Source organism: Phyllostomus hastatus, unplaced genomic scaffold (genome assembly GCF_019186645.2).
Source record: "Phyllostomus hastatus isolate PE091 unplaced genomic scaffold, TTU_PhHast_1.1 phas_contig_159, whole genome shotgun sequence".
NCBI lineage: Eukaryota > Metazoa > Chordata > Mammalia > Chiroptera > Phyllostomidae > Phyllostomus > Phyllostomus hastatus.
In genome coordinates, this window is record NW_025333640.1 from 10292497 (window position 1) to 10311226 (window position 18730).

The 18730-nt window shown below is 39.1% G+C and overlaps 1 protein-coding gene across 1 annotated transcript in view; it reads right to left on the reverse strand.

The window, feature by feature from the left end:
- GALNTL6 (polypeptide N-acetylgalactosaminyltransferase like 6) overlaps positions 1-18730 on the reverse strand; it is an 875194-nt gene that overhangs the window by 159997 nt on the left and 696467 nt on the right. Inside the window, exon 5 of the mRNA XM_045830767.1 lies at positions 2915-3100. Within this exon, the coding sequence (XP_045686723.1) occupies positions 2915-3100 (186 nt within the window). The remainder of the gene's footprint in view (positions 1-2914; positions 3101-18730) is intronic.

Consider the following 18730-nt stretch of genomic DNA (forward strand, 5'->3'; position numbering starts at 1 on the left):
ACCCTGAACGCTGGGGTCTTTGCTGTTTGCCTTCGTGCTTCTCATGCAGCAGGAAGCTGACATCTTCCTCAGTTCCAGCTCCTTTCTTTACATGTAGATTTTGGTATCATGAGATATTAACAGCTGGCCCAGGAAACTGGCGTTTGCTTATTTTGCTCACCTACTACAGCTACATGCAAAGTACTTTCTTTCCAAGAATGTGATTTAATCAAGATTTATTATAACAGATGAATACTGTCTGACAGGCAGAACTTTTAAGTTTGACCATCTGTTTTGTGGTTATGTGGAAGACCTGATGTGGCGTGTGGAATAAAACACACTTAAATATCTTTTAAAAAATCATACTGTTTAGAATTAATGAGGCCTGGCGATGTCAGGATCTTTATTTTGATGACACTGATAAGCCAGGGTGCGGAAAGCACAGAATCCTTTGAAAGATCTCCCCTTCACATCTGTGTGACTTTTCACTCATTCATTTGTTTGTCTGTTCATTCATTCATTCATTCATTCATTCAAACTCGACAGCTATTTATTAAATAGAGATTATTTGCCTGTCACTTCTCTAAGTTTTGCGACTATAGCAGTCAATAATAACCACAAAAATCCATGTCTTCAGGAATGGAACAAAGAAATCAATATACATAGTAAATAACGAAATCATATTGTGTGCTAGAAGGTGATAAATGTGATGGAAAGAAAATAAAAGAGGGTAAGGGGATGTGGAATGCTGACGTGCGGAAAGGGTTACAATTTTAGATAGCATGGTCTCAGGGAGTCTGGCGGTCACCTTCATCTTATTTTAGCCAATTAGAAGACAGAGAGGACCCCCAGCACTGTATCAAGTTAATCTTCACCAAGGGCTCTGTGAGCACCCACTTGCACCTGGGGGAGCCTTAGATGAACTTTAATCTTTATCTGAATGGTGCTCCCCCATACATGGCTTTGACAGAGGAGACTATCACTGCTGTGTCCAAAATATTTCTATCACAGCTGCAGGTATGTTAGTATTAAGGTTTCAGTGACTTTCTTCAGTCAAATTCAGAATCAGGTTGATTTACAAGTTCCTTGACCAGCAACGGGTCCCAAGGTGACCCAAAGAGAATGAGTCTGTTAAATTAACTGTCAACTTTCCCTTCAAATTTCCTTTCAGCTCTCATCCGGCTGTTACTAGCTTAGAGTGAAAGCAGCATGACTAATTTTTCATCTAAGACTTATGCCTACATTTCAATTTCCAGGGATCAAACAAACGGACTCTTAATGGGAAATTGAAATTCAGGTATAATCCCAAGGTGAAAAATGAACCAAGGATCTGTGTGACTCCTCCTGGTTTTTCATTTTGGATGATGTGTCAGGGCACTGATAAAGGAAAATAAAAAAAGATAGTGATCCTGAGCTGGAATCATTTCTTATCCATCAGGCCTACAGGAAATGAAATGCTTTAATGAGAAAAAGTGTTTTTTTTCCCTCTTCTTTTTCCCCCTGCTTTTTTTTTCTTGTTAGATTCATATGAACAATGAGAAGCTTGGTAACTGACATTTAGGGATTGCTCTGATTCATAAATAAGTTAGGTCCTTTGCTGACTTGAGTATTCAACACCATATGGATCAAATTCAGTTTAGGGAATCTCACTATTGCTGATGAAACTCTAAATTGCTATGTCCTTGGACAAGGCATTTTTAATGAAAAGCTCAGAGGAGCCTGTGGTTGCAGGAGTATCGAAACGTTCCCCTTGATTAGGATGGCTGGGCAATTGTCTGTGTTGGAGTGTGTGGATCGGATGGGCGATGTGGTTGGGGCATTAGCTGGCTGTTTCCTGTTCTTAATCCTGTATAGTTGCAATTGATTTTTTCTCCCATGTCTTTTACTAATGGCTCTTTGCTGGTTCTAGCTGAAATCCTGCCCAGTAGCCAATAGCAAATCATTCTTTCTGAGGCAGCTATTATGAGGGCAGTTGTTACTGGTTTTAGCTTTGAAGTCAGGGATATATTCACAATAAAAGTTGAATTAGTGAAATCTGGAAAAATAGGAAGGCGTACAATACGTGCCCGGCAGGAATTTTTAGAAACACATTTTTTTTTTCAGGCATACAATTTGTTTCCTATCTGCTACTGGATTTCATATCTGACTTCACTGTGAAATGTAAGATGACAGTCAAGCTCAAACGGAGCCACACACTCGTTTCCTACCTTGAAGGACTTCTCGGTTTTCTTTCCCTCATTCCTAATAGTTCAAGTGCGATGTGACAGAGAGAGTCTCTTTTCCTCCCTGTCGTCACGTGGTGAACAGTCAAGATGTATCATCTGGATAGCAGCCCTGAGTGTTGGAGGGGCTCTACCGAAACATGGGGCATCATGTATTCAGGGATCCAGGCTGGGGCCAGAAGTGGGAAGTGTTGGCGTCGTAAGTCCTAGAAAATGTCAGGGCACTCACAATTCGACTGTCTTCTGGGGCTGAATAATTTTCTTTCCTCCTATATTGATAATCCAGTAATAAATGCTAAACTGTTTATGTGTGCGAATTTTTGTGTGTGTGTGTGAATTTTGATCTTACTGTAGTTGTCAGTAGTATTTTTTACAATACTTTTTTTTCTTTTAGCATTTACCCAGTGGATACAATTGCAATCAAAGAGCCCATCTAAGATAAAGGAAACCTTTTCAGACCTTAGGATAGATAGCAGATGGTATTATCTACAAATGTCAACTTTAATGCAGTTTTCTAGTTACCTATTTGTCCTCAGCAGGGGTTAAGGCAGAATTTAAGGTTCCCACAGTACAAACTGAAGGGGGTGGGGGCAGTGATCTGTAGCCTTTGTTGATGGCAAACTAAGTGGAGGCAAACCACAGAGTCCCCAGGAAAGAGGGCAAACCCCGCCGCCCTCCTGACCCCAGGAGGCTGCGGGAAGTCGTGTACTCACTAAGCAGTGGGGGCAGCCAGTTCACGTTGACCTCGCAGTGGGAGTCCAGGAACGTCAGGACTTCTCCTCTGGCCATCGATGCCCCCAAGAGTCGGGTCCGGATGAGCCCTTCCCTTTTCTTGGTGCGAACAATCCTTACTTTGGAAAAGCGGGCCATATATTCTTCTAACTTATCCTTCAAGTGTTCTAGGAAGGAAGGGGAGAATGCACAGAAAGAACACGAAATGTTAGTTGCAGCAGAACCACTGACACGGGGTATTTACGCACAGAGGGAGTGTGAACGGTGAGTCGGAGCTTGTGTCCATTTTTTTTTCTCTCTCTTTGGTTCGGGAAGAGATGCTAAGATTTTATGCTGAGAGGGTTTTGTATTTTACAGTTTCCAAAACGCTCCACAAACCGCACACACTGCCATTGAACGCTGTGGCGGGCACAGACACGCCGGCGCTCTCCTGTGCAGTGACCGCTGGCCAGCTGCCACCGTGCTTGACCCTGCAGCACTGGCGAAAAGGACACTGGGACATCGCGACCTCCCGCCCTCAGCCCCTGCAGTCCGAGTCAGAAGAACATTCCAGCTTCTGGGTGGGCGCCTTTCAACAGGGGGCTCTTTCCAGCAAAGCCTTTGCCTAGTCATTTGTACTGATGAGGAGAAATTGCATTTCCAGAATGAAAAATGCCTTTGAATGCTCAGCCTGAAAAGTGAATTTTCTATTTTTTTGTGAGATTTTGATGATCATCATCTTGTATTTATTGCAAATTTAAAGAAAAAAGGTTTTGACCATCCATAAACAAACACATAGGGCGTTATAGTAGTATTCTTCTAACTTACCCTTCCTTGCCTTTCTCTGCTTTGAGACGGCAGCTGTGCAGAAGGCCCACCTCCGGTCCCCTCCCCTTGGCTTGCTTCTCCCCTACTACCCTCTGGGTAGGCTACAAAGAAAGATTCTGAAGGGCTGTGCAACACAGCACCACCCGTGAAAATGCCTGCAGCTTTAGTGTCTCGTCAGGAAAATAAAGTCGAGACCTGCCATCCAGTGGCTCAAAGTCAGTGGCTGAGTGATGAGTGGTGAAGAGTTCTGCGTGTTCCCCTGCCTTGAATGGCCTGCGTTCTGTCAGGACTCCCCGCAGTAATACATGTCTAAGAAACCTTTATCATCTCGTTACTGTCATCTACTCAGGCACTGGCATCTTCTGTATCACCAATGAACAAACAAGTGTCATTTTATAAGTTTGTTTGTAAAATCAGTTGTTGGGACTGCAGAACATATTGAATCATGAAAACTGTCGCGACAGTTATTGGGGAATGAAAATAGATCACAAACATTTGTTGAACCCACTGAAAGAGTTCTTTAAATCCTCATTGTTCCTTTGTCAAAGGTACCACTACATGCACCTTTGGCAGTCTGGCTGGGCACATTGCTTCTTCCTTCCTGAACCCTAAGGATGAACGGGGCCTCTCTTGGAGGAGGTGGGGGAGAGGAGGAATAATTCCCCGGAGCTGCAGAAGAGGAAGTGGCCCCAGATGGTGGTCGATTCCCAGGTGTTCTAAGTTGAGAACTGAGGAGCTCCTTCACCTGGGAGTGGTTGTTCCAACTTTGGATTCAGACTTCCACATGTTTTAGGTTTTAGGCAAGTCTCTGGCACTCAGTGGGGACTATGTCCACGTCCCTTTTCCTCGATGTACATTTTCTAATTATGCGCATTTTTATTTTACCGAAGCCCACACATGCAAGGGGACTGATGCCAAACAGAGCCCATGGAATGTTCCAATCAATTCCTCTAGTTTGAACTTCGTGGTAATAATAATTGGGTTGCTTTGCCTCGGAATAACAACCTAGCTGACTGCCCTTTTGAGGGGTACCTTATCTCCTAGTAGTTCAGTTGTAACATCTAATTACCCATAACTTCCAGTGAAGACAGGTGTCATCAGTCTAATTACCAAATTAGATGCTCATGCAAGGGAGCTGCTGGGGATGGTGGAGACGGTGTTCATTAAAAACACGGTGCATTTCTTTCCTATGAACAATTTTTAGATTCATTTCTAAGATACATGATATTTTTCCAAGCATTTTATAATTTTTAAGTCATCATGAAAGGGCATCTGTGAATAAATGAAAATAATCTGAATATAATTTATAGTTTACAATTACTCTGTTTATAGGAAGCTAGAATGGAAACTTAATATTTTCTAAGTAGAATCATAATGTACTTGTCTTTTTGTGATTGGCTTATCTCACTCAGTATATGTTGTCATGTGCATCAGAATTTCCTTGCTTTTCAAGGCTTAATGATATATTCCGTTGTATGTATATATCACATTTTGATTATTCATTCATCTGTCAGTGGGCATGTGGGTTGTGGCTACCTTTTGGCTATTGTGAATCATGCTATGATGAATATTCATATACAAATATCCCTCCAAGACTCCACCTTCCATTCTCTTGGATATATTCTTTAGCTATATGTACCCAGAAATGGAATTGCTAAATCATATGGTAATTGTATTTTTAATTTTTTTTAAAAGATTTTTATTTATTTATTTTTAGAGAGGGAAGGGAGGGAGATAGAGAGAGAGAGAGAGAGAGAGAGAGAGACATCAATGTGTGGTTGCTGGAGGTTCTGGCCTGCAACCCAGGAATGTACCCTGGCTGGGAATTGAACCTGGGACACTTTGGTTCCCAGCCCACGCTCAATCCACTGAGCTATGCCAGCCAGGGGGTATTTTTAATTTTTTTAGGAACCTTGGTATTGTTTCCCACAACAGCTGCACCATTTACATTCCTAAACTGGTGTCATCAGTTCTAAAGTCCTCGTGAACCCTTTGTAAAATGTGCATTTTGGTTGAATGTGGGAAAAAAAAAACAATTCTAGCAAATGCCTTGAGAACTACAAAAAAAATTTCCCAAAGCCACTCTTCCTAATTCACTAAATACCAGATTTTGTATAGAGAAAGAAAGTCTGAGTACTGACAATGACAAATACTTTCAACATAAAAAAGCAGCTTTCAAAGTTGGAAAACAGCACAAATACCAAAGTTTCAGGACTAACACTGTATAAGAAAAGCCCCTCCAGAACTTGTTTTTTTTTCCCCTCACTGCAAAGCAGAGTAATCAAGAACACCTTAGTTTCCAGTCTGAATAGGCCTTCCTTGCTGTGACAGACAGAGTGGGTAACATCTGGTTTACGCGTGTCCGTGACAACTCCGCTCTGCAAGCCTCGCCTCCTTTAACCTCAGGGGTGTGGCCTGCAGGCTGCACCCAGTGACCAGCCATCTGGCCTCTGCCCTCTCTCAGCCTTCCTTCTTCATCATAAATTATATCAGGGAACTAAATGCCACTTTATGATTGATTACCTTAATTAATTAATCCCTCCACATTTAGCAATATGTTTTTAATTATCCTCTTTCACTCTTCCAAGAAAACTCAGTCCTTATCTTCTGCAGTTCCCTTAATCTCTAAGGGTGTCAAAAATGTACATTGCATAAGATAGTCTATCTTGAGATATGGGGGCGGGGACATAAAACAGGAATTATCTTCTGGATGGTGAGCCCTGGTAGTAAAGGTTCACCCCACTAGGTGAGTGTCCTAGGAACCCATCTGTATCAGTGTACCAGCTGGCAGTGTTGTGAGAGGCTGCATTTGGCCTCAGTGAATTTTTTTGGAAGACTTTCAAAGCATTTGCTCATTTCATGATGGGTGATTCACAAACACACCTGTCCACAGTGCACTGAGTGTTCAGCAGTTTTTGACCAAAAAAGAGCATGACCCTCATGCCCAACCTCCCTATTCACTCCATCTTGCACCAAGCAACTTGTTTTTTCTTTTGCTAGATGAAAAAAGTCTCAAAGGAAAAAGTTTTGCTGACGTGAAAGACTTGAAACAAAAAATGGCAGAAGCACTAAAAAGCATCAAAATCAATCAGTTTAAAAATGATTTTGAGCAATGGAAAAAATGTCTCAATAGGTGTATGGCATCAAATGGAGAGTACTTTGAAGGTGACTGAAGCTAAAACACATAAGAATAAAGATACAATTTTTTTATAAATAAAAAATGTCAAAAGAACTAATATATTTACACTTTTACCCCCTGAAGTTTTCAATGGTAAAAGTCCCATTCATAAATTTCATGATTCTATGACTAATTCAATAACTTCCTGGTGTATTTTGTTGAACACCCTGTTATGTGATTTTTACACTGATTATTTTGTATTCCAACATTAGTACTACCATTAATTATTGAGTTTACTGTACCTGCACACACATTTATGCTCACATAAGTAGCATTTGATGAGCAAGTTTGACTCTTAATGACCTTCTCTAAAAATTAGAATTGAGTGAATTTTCCCCATAAAAATAATCAATTTTATGTAACTTGTTTTCTTAAGAAAAAAATCAAGATAAATGAAAATTCTGGGCAAAACAATTGCTAAGTAACATGAGCCACACCTGCAAGGCTATTAATAAGGTGAAGTCACAGCCTCCCAGTGAAACCAAATGCTGAATGTGACAAATTGGCAAGATACAGAGAATCTACCTCTGAATTTAAGGGATTCATAAAGGCATTGAACAATTTTTTTTTAAACTCAAAGTGAAGAAAAAAAGCTGGAATACTTGAGAAAGGGATAAATTGACCTTTAGCATTAGAAAAAGTGCACAAAATTCAGGTAGAGTAAAAACCAAAAACAAATACAAATAAGCTCTAAAATGCCACAGAACAGCACAGGTATCAAATGAAGGCAATAAAATCTGTGCCCTTTTGAAAGTACTTCCAATTCTGCATTTTTTCCAGTTTGGAAAGATGTTAGTGTAATTCACACATATATGCTAAAATCATTTTGTTTTTCTTCAGCTTCCTCCCAAGCATCCACTGGACCACAGGGTGGGAATGTTACATGGGTAGAGTAATAGGGACCCTTGTCTCAAATTAGCATGTGTGTGAGTGACTGAATTATGTCCCTGGTGAGCGCTGAAACAGCCATAAAGGCTTTTGGGGTTTGACTTGGCTTCACAATAAATAAAGATAAATTGATAAGAATTCCTCTAAACAGTTAGTGTGAGAACAATGCTGCGTCAAAATTCCAATTTAGATGAGACCAGAACTAAATGAAATATCTGGGAATTGGTCCTGTTCCCAAGGCTACGGAAAACTCCTAGTTTCTAATGATATTCTTGCACGGCGATATAGAAGGAGGCAGGCAGGAAATGGGCTGCCTGCCTTCGTCGAGGAAAACTGACCTGCTAAAGGTCGTTCCTCTCTAGGAATTGCTCCATGTCTTGATAATGCTATTGAAGAATAAGAAGGAAAGGGACCATACAAAATATTGTTTCAGTTTAATATTTAAAAAATATTAAGAGTATTGAAAGTGTGTCTTATGTGTTTGAATGAAACAAAACCAGTAGAATAAATAGCAAAATATGGCAAAGTAATACATGAACATAATAACAATGATGATTATGTCCAAATGAGTGCTTATAATATCTATTCTAATATATTCCTGTATGAATTTATTAGGTTCTTATTTTACAAATGAGAAAAATGATACTCATTTACAAATGAAGATGATGAGGGTCAGAAAGGGTAAGAAATTTGCCTTTGATCATACAGTAAGAGAGTACCTGGAATATTGTAAGTACTCAATAAGTGTTAGCAATTATATGTCAGGTGGGGAAAAAAAAGCTTGATCCCAAGTGTATGCTTGATGGAGAGCATCCTTTCGCAATGTAGAACTATTGTATATCAAATCATCACATTGTAGACTCTAAATATCTTACAGTTTTATGTCAAATTATACCTCAGTGGAACTGAAAAAAGGTCACCATTCATGTTTTCCTTTAATTTTTCTGCTAATATTTAGAGCCTACTTGTTCTTTTAAATCTAACATTGAAATATTCCATGTTGTTATCTGAAAATACTATTTTAAATGTGCCACAATTTAGCCATGTTTTTGATTTAGGTTATTTACAGGACTACAGTTATTACTATTATAAATAATACATAATGAATATTTTGATGACTGTTTCCTCAATCTATAATATTCCTGAGGAGAGATTTCAAGAGTTGAAACTAGAGCATCGCAGCGTATGTGCCTGTCTAAGGGAAAACATCATACAAATGTATGTCATCAGAGAGACCGTGAACTCTGTCTTCATGCACTACAGGAGTCTGAGAATCTAGAGTGGCCAAGACGACCTCACTGCCCATAAAATCCATTCTCCTCTTTGCTGAGAGAGCACTGAGGCTGCCTCTCACACCACCCAACTGCCAAACCCTTGGCACCTCTCCTCGTTGTCAAACGCTCTCGCTTCTCTCCTGAAGGCAGGCCGGGCCGGCTGTGCCCCTCCTCCAGCCACCCTCTCCTCTGTGCACTTGATCCCACCTGTTCTCATCTGCTCAGGAGCACGGCTCCTATCAGTGCCCACCTCTTCCCTGGAACATCCTCAGTGTTGGGCTTTCAGCTGAGACGTCTTTCTTCAAGCACAAATGCACAATTTTTCTTAAACAGAAAACCTTCTTTGATCCCCACCCTCCTTCAGCTTCAGCCCCAGTCACCTACTCCAGTCTTCAGCAGGGTTTTTTTGTGGAGGAGTGGTCTAGGCTTGCAGTCTCCCCTTCATCTCTTCCCATTCTCTTTTTGTTTCTTTGTTTGTTTTTCAATTATAGTTTACATTCAACATTATTTTTGTCATAGTTTCAGGCATACAGCATAGTGGTTAGATAATCATGTACTTTACAAAGTGTTCCCCCCAATATTTCTAGTATCCACCTGGCACCACACACAGTTATTACAGTATTATTGACTGTGTTCTCTGTGCGGTGCTTTACATCCCCATGGCTATTCTGCTACTACCCAGTTTGTAGTTCTCAAAATCTTCCTCACCCTTTTTCATCCAGTCCCCCAAATCCCGTTCCTTTTGGCAACCATCAATCTGTTCTCTGTATCTATGAGTCTGTTGCTGTGTTCTTTGTTTCTTTATATTGTTCTTTAGATTCCACATGTAGGTGAAATCACACGGTATTTGTCTTTCTCTGCCTGACTTATTTGCCTTAGCATAATGCCCTGTAGGCCCATCCATGCTGTCTCCAATGGCATGATTTCATTTGTTTAAGGCTATTCTCTCTTGAATTGATACCTTTTAATTCGTTCATTCCAGACAGTCTTGGGTGTCTGTACAAATACCACGATCATTTACCTTTAGAGACAGGCAGAAATTTTGCTCCAGGGGGACTGTTCTGCCAAGACATAGCTCTTGTTTAGACTCACAGGAAAAGGGATGTGGTGTGAAAACTGAATGTGGAGCTGGAGTAGGGAAGGACAGAAGGAGTTAATACCAAGGAAATGATTTTGATGTGCACTGACAGAGGGGAGAAGACAGGTTCCGAGGCACACAGGTCTAATTGTGAGCACAGAGTACTTTTGTCATCCCTGCAGGGTTAATTCTATTTAAGACTCATGCTTTGCAATATATCCAGGAAGGTGGGGGTTATGAAGAAAGATATAGGTCCTGGAAAATGTCTCAAGTGGTGAAAGCCCCTTGCTTGAGTAATTGAAAGCTAAACTGGACCAAGCACTATGAAATATAATTTGGCTCTCTTCTCCAGGGAATGGAGAAAATGACCTAATAGGTCTTTTCCATCTCTGCTTCCCCTGACCTCTGGCTGTTAACATCGCTTTTCCTCGTTATGTCAAAATGAATTGCCTATTTACCACTGAACTCTGGAAAGCATATTTTTTCCTCCCTAGGTAAGACAACAACCTGGCATTTGCTACATGCACTTCATTTTAACTTAATCAATGTGCCAAGAGTCGTTCTGAAATAGGTATTATTATTTTCAGGAAATTTAGCTTACTTGCTGGGTATATGGTTCCTCTTCCCTGTCAAGTCAGAGTGCTCCCAAATTTCAGAAGAAATTCCCAAGAGAATGTAAAATATATTAACAAAATGGGAAGGAAAATGAAGTGATATGGCCTTTAAATTGCCAGTAACCTGCATAGCAGGGTCATTTATGAGTGCTGAAACCTGCTCAGCCTGGTTTGTTTGCATGACAATAAAAACAGAAAAACACTGATGCAGGGTGACTGCATTTATACTCTACAGTATTGCATGCATTTTTCTTTCCTGGGCAGAAAGAAGGAATAGAAGTTATTTAAATATCTTACCAAGAAATAAATGGTGTATTCTGGAGATTTTAGATATGTACACACATATATATCCATACATTGATATGTATATGTATATGTCACTTTCATCACTAAGATTAAAGGAAAAGTGACAGATTGTAATTTACCAAAAAAAGAAAATCATTGTTTTCTGCACAGTCTTGATTAAATGAGGCAATAAATCATATGTCTAAAGCATGCCAAGCATCTGCCAAAGCAAATGTTGTCTCAGAAAGTGACGAGAATAGAATTGTGGAGCGGTAGGCATTTTATAGTCTGTCACTGGTGTGACAAGTAATGATAAAGGGCAGCATTATGTCTCCGATACTGATAGTCCAGCCACATATTTTCTACTGCAATTCTTTTGTTTGGCCCTCTTTATCTTCATTTAAATGGTCTGCATTTCCTTGAGCTGCAGCAAAGATATATATTTTCCCTGCTAATGATGTGTCTCCCACAGTCCCAGGATGGTTTTCACACTTGATGCAACTCACCCATGGAGGTGGCCACAATCAGTCAGTGTGCTGCAAATGGAGCTGGACATGACGTTGACTTTCCCTACTCTCTGCGGACAGGGAAGCCCGGCACGCTAGTGTCTCATGGAGGCTCCCATCTCAGGAGGGATGTGTTTTCCCCATTACTTTATAAGGGTCGTTCAGCCTGTAAATTCTGCCTACCAACATCTGTGTTAGACCAAGTCCCTGTTTATGATTCTGAGACAACCCTTTCTGTTTATTTCACTAAGAGGAGAACAAACAAATACAAATCTATTCAAATGAATCAATAAAACTAAAAATGATCAGATTTAGCTCATTCATTTCTGAAAATGCAGTGCCTTTCTTTGAACAAACAGCCCATGACCAATAACGTAACACACACTACGGGAAATGTAGTGGGAAAAGGCACACCCCTCATAGTTGGGGAGCTCACAAACTCAGCAGGGATATAACAAATCTGCAGATATTAAGATAATTCATACCTCAAAACAGGGCTGACTTATCTGAGATGTTCAGTGTAGATGGTATAAGGATTCTTCAGACAGGGAGGATCCTGGACCTTGAAGTGATTAAGATTTATACGGATGAAGAAGAGGAAGGAAAGGTGAAGCTTTAGAAATGAAATAATAAAAAGGTGGGAAGTAGTAGTTCTGAAATGCACCCTTATTATAAAAACAAAAAGAAAACAAAGCAACTGATCAACCAATCAGCCAAACAACAGCCACCCCTGCATGGGTATTACCTTAGAAATGAATGCTAAACTGTGCAACTATGTGAATCTGAAGAAAACCAAAAACAATAAGACAATCTGTGATCTGCATCTCCACTTCTTTTTCCTGTAGAGACTATAATTTCTTATGCTTTCATTTTCAAATTGTTCTTTTTGGAGCTAGGTAATACGCACACTGGAAAATATTTAATACGAAAGGGTATATATTGAAAAATAAATCCTACCTCATACCTCCAGTACTCCACTGTTCTCCTTACCAGAAGTAATCCCTTTTATTAGTTTTTTTCTCTATATTTCTTGGATATTTCAGGCATTATAGAATTACATATATATGTATTTTTATTTATAATAATTATTTACATATATTACTATATTATGTGTTATTTATAAAGAATTTATTTTCTGGCGGACGGGAAGATGGCGGCTTTACTCTAGGGAGCATTTTTCTCGGCTTCTGTGAAGAGGAGGGAAACTCGTGGATTGGTGGAGAAACAGAGCAAGTGGACTAGGTTACCGAATCACTTTTGAAAGCAGGACATCAAAAATTATTGTGATGACAGAAAAAACAGACGACAAAAAAGAGTAGGGGGAAGCTGTGAACACCAGGATACATGAAGGAGATTGCACCACTGAATCTCACAAATATTCTACCACAGAAGTTCACACCATAATTACAGGGAATCAGAACAGATCAAATTAACAAACAAGAAGAAAACAGAAGAAACACACGAACAATGAGAAAACAAAGAAACAACCCCCAACTGAAGGGAAACGAGGAAGCCTCAGGAAAAATGCTAAATGAAATAGAGGCAACTCAACTATCAGACAGTGAGTTCAAAACAATGAACCAGGAAGTTCAATGAACTCACATTGAGTTTTCAGAAATTAGAGGGAAACTACATCAATCTCACTGCAAACTATATAAACATGAAAAAAGAAATAGAAACTCTCAACAAAGGTCAAGAGGAAATGAAGAATACAATTTCTGAACTGAAGAACACAGTAGAAGGAATGAAGAGCAGGATCGATGAAGCAGAAGATCGGATTAGTGAGCTGGAGGACAAAGTAGAAAACAGCATCCAGAAAGAGCAAGAAAAGGAAAAGAGGCTCAGAAAGAATAAAGAGGGATTAAAAGAAATGCAAGACAATATGAAATGTAATAATATCCGTATAATAGGGATACCAGAAGGAGAAGAAGAAGAGCAAGGGATCAAAAACCTAGTTGAACAAGTAATGAAGGAGAACTTTCCTAATTTGATGAGAGAAAAAGTCACACAAATCCAGGAAACACAGAGAGTCCCAATCAAGAGGAACCCAAAGAGGCCCACCTCAAGACACATCATAATTAAAATGGCAAAATTTTAAGACAAAGAGAGAATCTTAAAGGCAGCAAGGGAGAAAAAGAAAGTAACATACAAGGGAGCCCCAATAAGGCTAACAGCCAGCTTCTCAATGGAAACACTTCAAGCCAGAAGAGAATGGCAAGAAATGCTCCAGGTAATGAGAACTAGAGGTCTGCAACCAAGGCTGCTATATCCAGCAAGGCTCTCGATCAAGATAGAAGGCCAAATAAGAAGCTTCCCAGACAAAAGAAGTCTAAAAGAATATGCCTCGACCAAACCAGCTCTGCAAGAGATCCTAAAGGGACTGCTTTAAGGAAGGGAAGGAAAAGAGAGAGAGAGAGAGGAACACACGTACATAAAAGGAAATGAATAAGTACCTATCAATAATAACCTTAAACATAAATGGATTAAATGCTCCAATCAAAAGACACAGAATAGCTGAATGGATAAGAAAAAATGACCCACATATCTTCTGTCTACAAGAGACCCACCTCAGGATAAAAAGACCTACACAGGCTGAAAGTGAAGGGCTGGAAACAAATCTTCCAAGCAAATGGACAGGGAAAAAAAAAGCCCGGGGTAGCAATACTCATATCAGACAAAATAGACTTCCAAAAAAGGTCCATAAAGAGAGACCCAGAAGGTCACTTCATAATACTCAAGGGAAGAATCCATCAAGAAGACATAAATATTGTAAATATATATGCACCCAACATAGGAGCACCGAAATACATAAAGAAAATCTTAGAGGACTTCAAGAAAGATATGGACAGCAACACAATTATAGTGGGAGATTTTAACACCCCACTATCAAAAATGGACAGATCTTCTAAACAAAATATCAACAAAGATATCGTGGCACTGAACAATACCCTTGAGGAAATGGACTTTACTGATATATACAGAGCCCTCCATCCAAAAGAAGCTAAATATACATTCTTTTCAAATGTACATGGAACATTCTCAAAGATAGACCACATGATAGGACACAAAACAAGCCTCAAGAATTTCAAGAAAATTGAAATCATACTAAGCATTTTCTCAGACCACAAGGGACTGAAGCTAGAAACCAACCTGAAGGAAAAAAACCAAAAACACTCAAAATCATGGAGATTAAATAGCATGCTATTAAACAATGAATGGGTCAAGAATGACATTAGGGAAGAAATCAAAACGTTTCTGGAAACAAATGAAAACAAACTCACAACAACCCAAAACTTATGGGACACAGCCAAGGCAGTCCTGAGAGGGAAGTTCATAGCGATACAGGCCCACCTAAAAAGGTTAGAAACATTCCAAACAAACAACCTAACCCTACGTCTAAAAGAACTTGAGGAACAACAGCAAAGGCAGCCCAGAGCAAGCACAAGGAAGGAAATAACCAAGATCAGAGCAGAATTAAATGACATAGAGACTAAAAGCACAATTCTAAAGATCAATGAATCAAGAGCTTGTTCTTTGAAAAGATAAACAAAATCGACAAGCCCTTAAGCAGACTCATCAAGAAAAAAAGAGAGAAGACCCAAATAAACACAATCAGAAATGAAAGAGGAGAGATTACAACAGATACCACAGAAATACAAAGGATTGTAAGAAATTACTACAAAGAACTGTATGCCAAGAAATTTGAAAACCTAGGTGAAATGGACAAATTTCTAGAAAAATGTAATCTTCCAAAACTCAATGGAAAAGAAGCAGAAAGCCTGAACAGACCAATAACAACAAAAGAAATTGAAGCAGTAATCAAAAAACTCCCAACACACAAAAGCCCTGGACCAGATGGTTTCACAGGAGATTTCTACAAAGCATTTAAGGAAGAGCTAACCCCTATCCTTCACAGACTATTCCAAAAAATCCAAAAAGATGGGAGTCTCCCAAACTCTTTTTATGAGGCCAACATCATCCTAATTCCAAAACCAGATAAAGACACAACAAAGAAAGAAAACTTCAGGCCAATATCAATGATGAACATTAACGCTAAAATCCTCAACAAAATACTGGTAAACCGCATCCAACAATACATTAAAAAGATCATACACCATGACCAAGTGGGATTCATTCCAGGGATGCAAGGATGGTTCAATATTCGCAAGTCAGTAAATGTAATACATCACATAAACAAAAGCAAAGACAAAAACCACATGATTATGTCAATTGATGCAGAAAAAGCATTTGACAAGGTACAGCGCCCATTCATGGTAAAAACACTCGGCAAAGTGGGAATAGAGGGAACATTCCTCAACATAATAAAGGCCATATATGAGAGACCTACAGCCAGCATCATACTCAATGGGCAAAAATTAAAATCTTTTCCACTAAGATCAGGAACAAGGCAAGGCTGTCCACTTTCACAACTTCTGTTCAATATAGTACTGGAAGTTTTAGCCACAGCAATCAGACAAGAAAAAGAAATAAAAGGCATCCAAATCGGAAAGGAGGAGACAAAACTGTCACTGTTTGCAGATAACATGATAGTATACATAGAAAATCCTATAGACTCTACCAAAAAACTGCTTGACCTAATAAATGAATTTGGCAAAACAGCGGGATACAAAGGCATTTGTATCCAGAATCAAAGGCATTTCTGTACACCAACAATGAAACAGCAGAAGCAGAGATCAAGGAAAAAATTCCATTTGAAATAGCAAAAAGAAAAATAAAATATCTAGGAATAAACCTAACCAAAGAGGTAAAAGACCTGTATTCAGAAAACTATATAACACTAGGAAAGAAATCAAGGAAGACACAAACAAATGGAAACATATACCGTGTTCATGGATTGGAAGAATTAATATCATCAAAATGTCCATACTACCCAAAGCAATTTACACATTCAATGCAATTCCTATTAAAGTACCAATGGCATATTTCACAGACATAGAACAAACACTTCAAAAAATTTATATGGAATTATAAACGACCCTGAATAGCTGCTGCAATTTTGAGAAAGAAGAGTAAAGTAGGAGGGATCACAATACCTGACACTAAACTATACTATAAGGCCACTGTAATCAAAACAGCCTGGTACTGGCATAAAAACAGGCACATAGACCAATGGAACAGAACAGAGAGCCCAGAAATAAGCCCAAGTCTCTATGGTCAATTAATATTTGACAAAGGAGGAAGCAACATAAAATGGAGTAAAAATAGCCTCTTCTACAAATGGTGTTGGGAGAACTGGACAGCCACTTGCAAAAAAATGAAACTTGAGCACCAACTTACACCATATACAAAAATAAATTCAAGGTGGATAAAAGACTTAAATATAAACGGTGACACCATTAAAGTCCTAGAAGAGAACGTAGGTAGGAAAATCTCAGATATTTCACGAAGAAACTTTTTTACTGACGTGTCCCCTAGAGCAAGGGACATAAAGCAAAGAATAAACAAATGGGACCTCATCAAAATTAAAAGCTTCTGCACAGCCAAAGAAAACAATATCAAAATTAAAAGAGAACCAACAGTAAGGGAAAACATATTTGCCAATGATACCTCAGACAAGGGTTTAATCTCCAAAATATATAAAGAACTTACAAGACTGTACTCTAAGAAGACAAGGAATCCAATTAAAAAGTGGGCAAAGGACTTGAACAGACACTTCTCCAAGGAGGACATACAGAAAATCCAAAGACACATGAAACCATGTTCAATATCGCTAGCTATCAGAGAGATGCAAATTAAAACCACAATGAGAAACCACTTCACACCAGACAGAATGGCCATCATAAACAAAGCAACAAACAACAAGTGTTGGAGAGGTTGTGGAGAAAAGGGATCCCTAGTGCACTGCTGGTGGGACTGTAGACTGGTACAACCACTATGGAAAGCAGTATGGAACTTCCTCAGAAAACTAAAAATGGATCTGCCTTTTGACCCAGCAATTCCACTACTGGGACTATATCCTAAGAACCCTGAAACACCAATTCAAAAGAACCTATGCATCCCAATGTTCATAGCAGCACAATTTACAATAGCTAGATGCTGGAAGCAACCAAGATGCCCATCAGTGAATGAATGGATCAAAAAACTATGGTACATTTACACAATGGAATTCTATGCAGCAGAAAGAAAGAAGGAGCTCCTACCCTATGCAACAGCGTGGATGGAGCTGGAAAACATTATGCTAAGCAAAACAAGCCAGGCAGTGAAAGACAAATACCATATGATCTCACCTTTAACAGGAACCTAAATAACAAAACAAAGAAACAAACAAAATGTAACCAAAGACACTGAAATAGAGGACAGGCTGACAGTGACCACAGGGGAGAGTAGAGGGAATTTAAGGGGACAGTGGGAAGGGTTCACAGGAACAAACTTAAAGGACACATGGTCATAAACTAAGGGGAGGGTGGTAATGGGAGGGAAGTGCGGAGGGGTGGGAGGGGGGAATGGATTGGGAGTAAAAAGGAGAAAACTGTATCTGAACAATGATTAAAAAAATAAAAATAAATGAAAAAATAAAAATAAAAATAAAGAATTTATTTTTTCAATTATAAGAAATTCATTTATATAGTATTATAATAAATAATATAATTTATATTTTATAAAAATTCATCTTTATATAACATAGATACTATATAAATACATACACACACATGTATGTACACACATACAATCTATATGCCTAAAATCACTCACATACTATAGACATGAATTTTTACCCTAATATTTTAAACTCCAAGGGGAATTCTTTTGAAAATCTGGCACTATATTATTCTGCTGGTCATAGAAATATTCTTCATTTATTTATGCTCATTTTGTACCAAGAGATAGTTTTAATTTTTACCATACGAGTCTGGTGAATTCTCACAAAATCTACCTAAAAATCATCACAGCAAGAATCATGAAACGTCCCAGATGGTCTGATAGTGTCAAGTCGCCCTGCAAAAGGCACCAGCATGGACAAGCCAGAGCCGCCCCAGTGCCTGGAACTTGCTCCACCCAGGCCCTGCAACCTTGTACCAAAGTCACATGGACAGGAGCTTGCCATGGTTCTGAACAGAAGTGAACTCTTGGTAAAATGTCAAGAGGAGATACCAACATTGCAAATCCTAAGTGCTTTTTTTATTTCTTTAAGTCCAGAGCTAAATC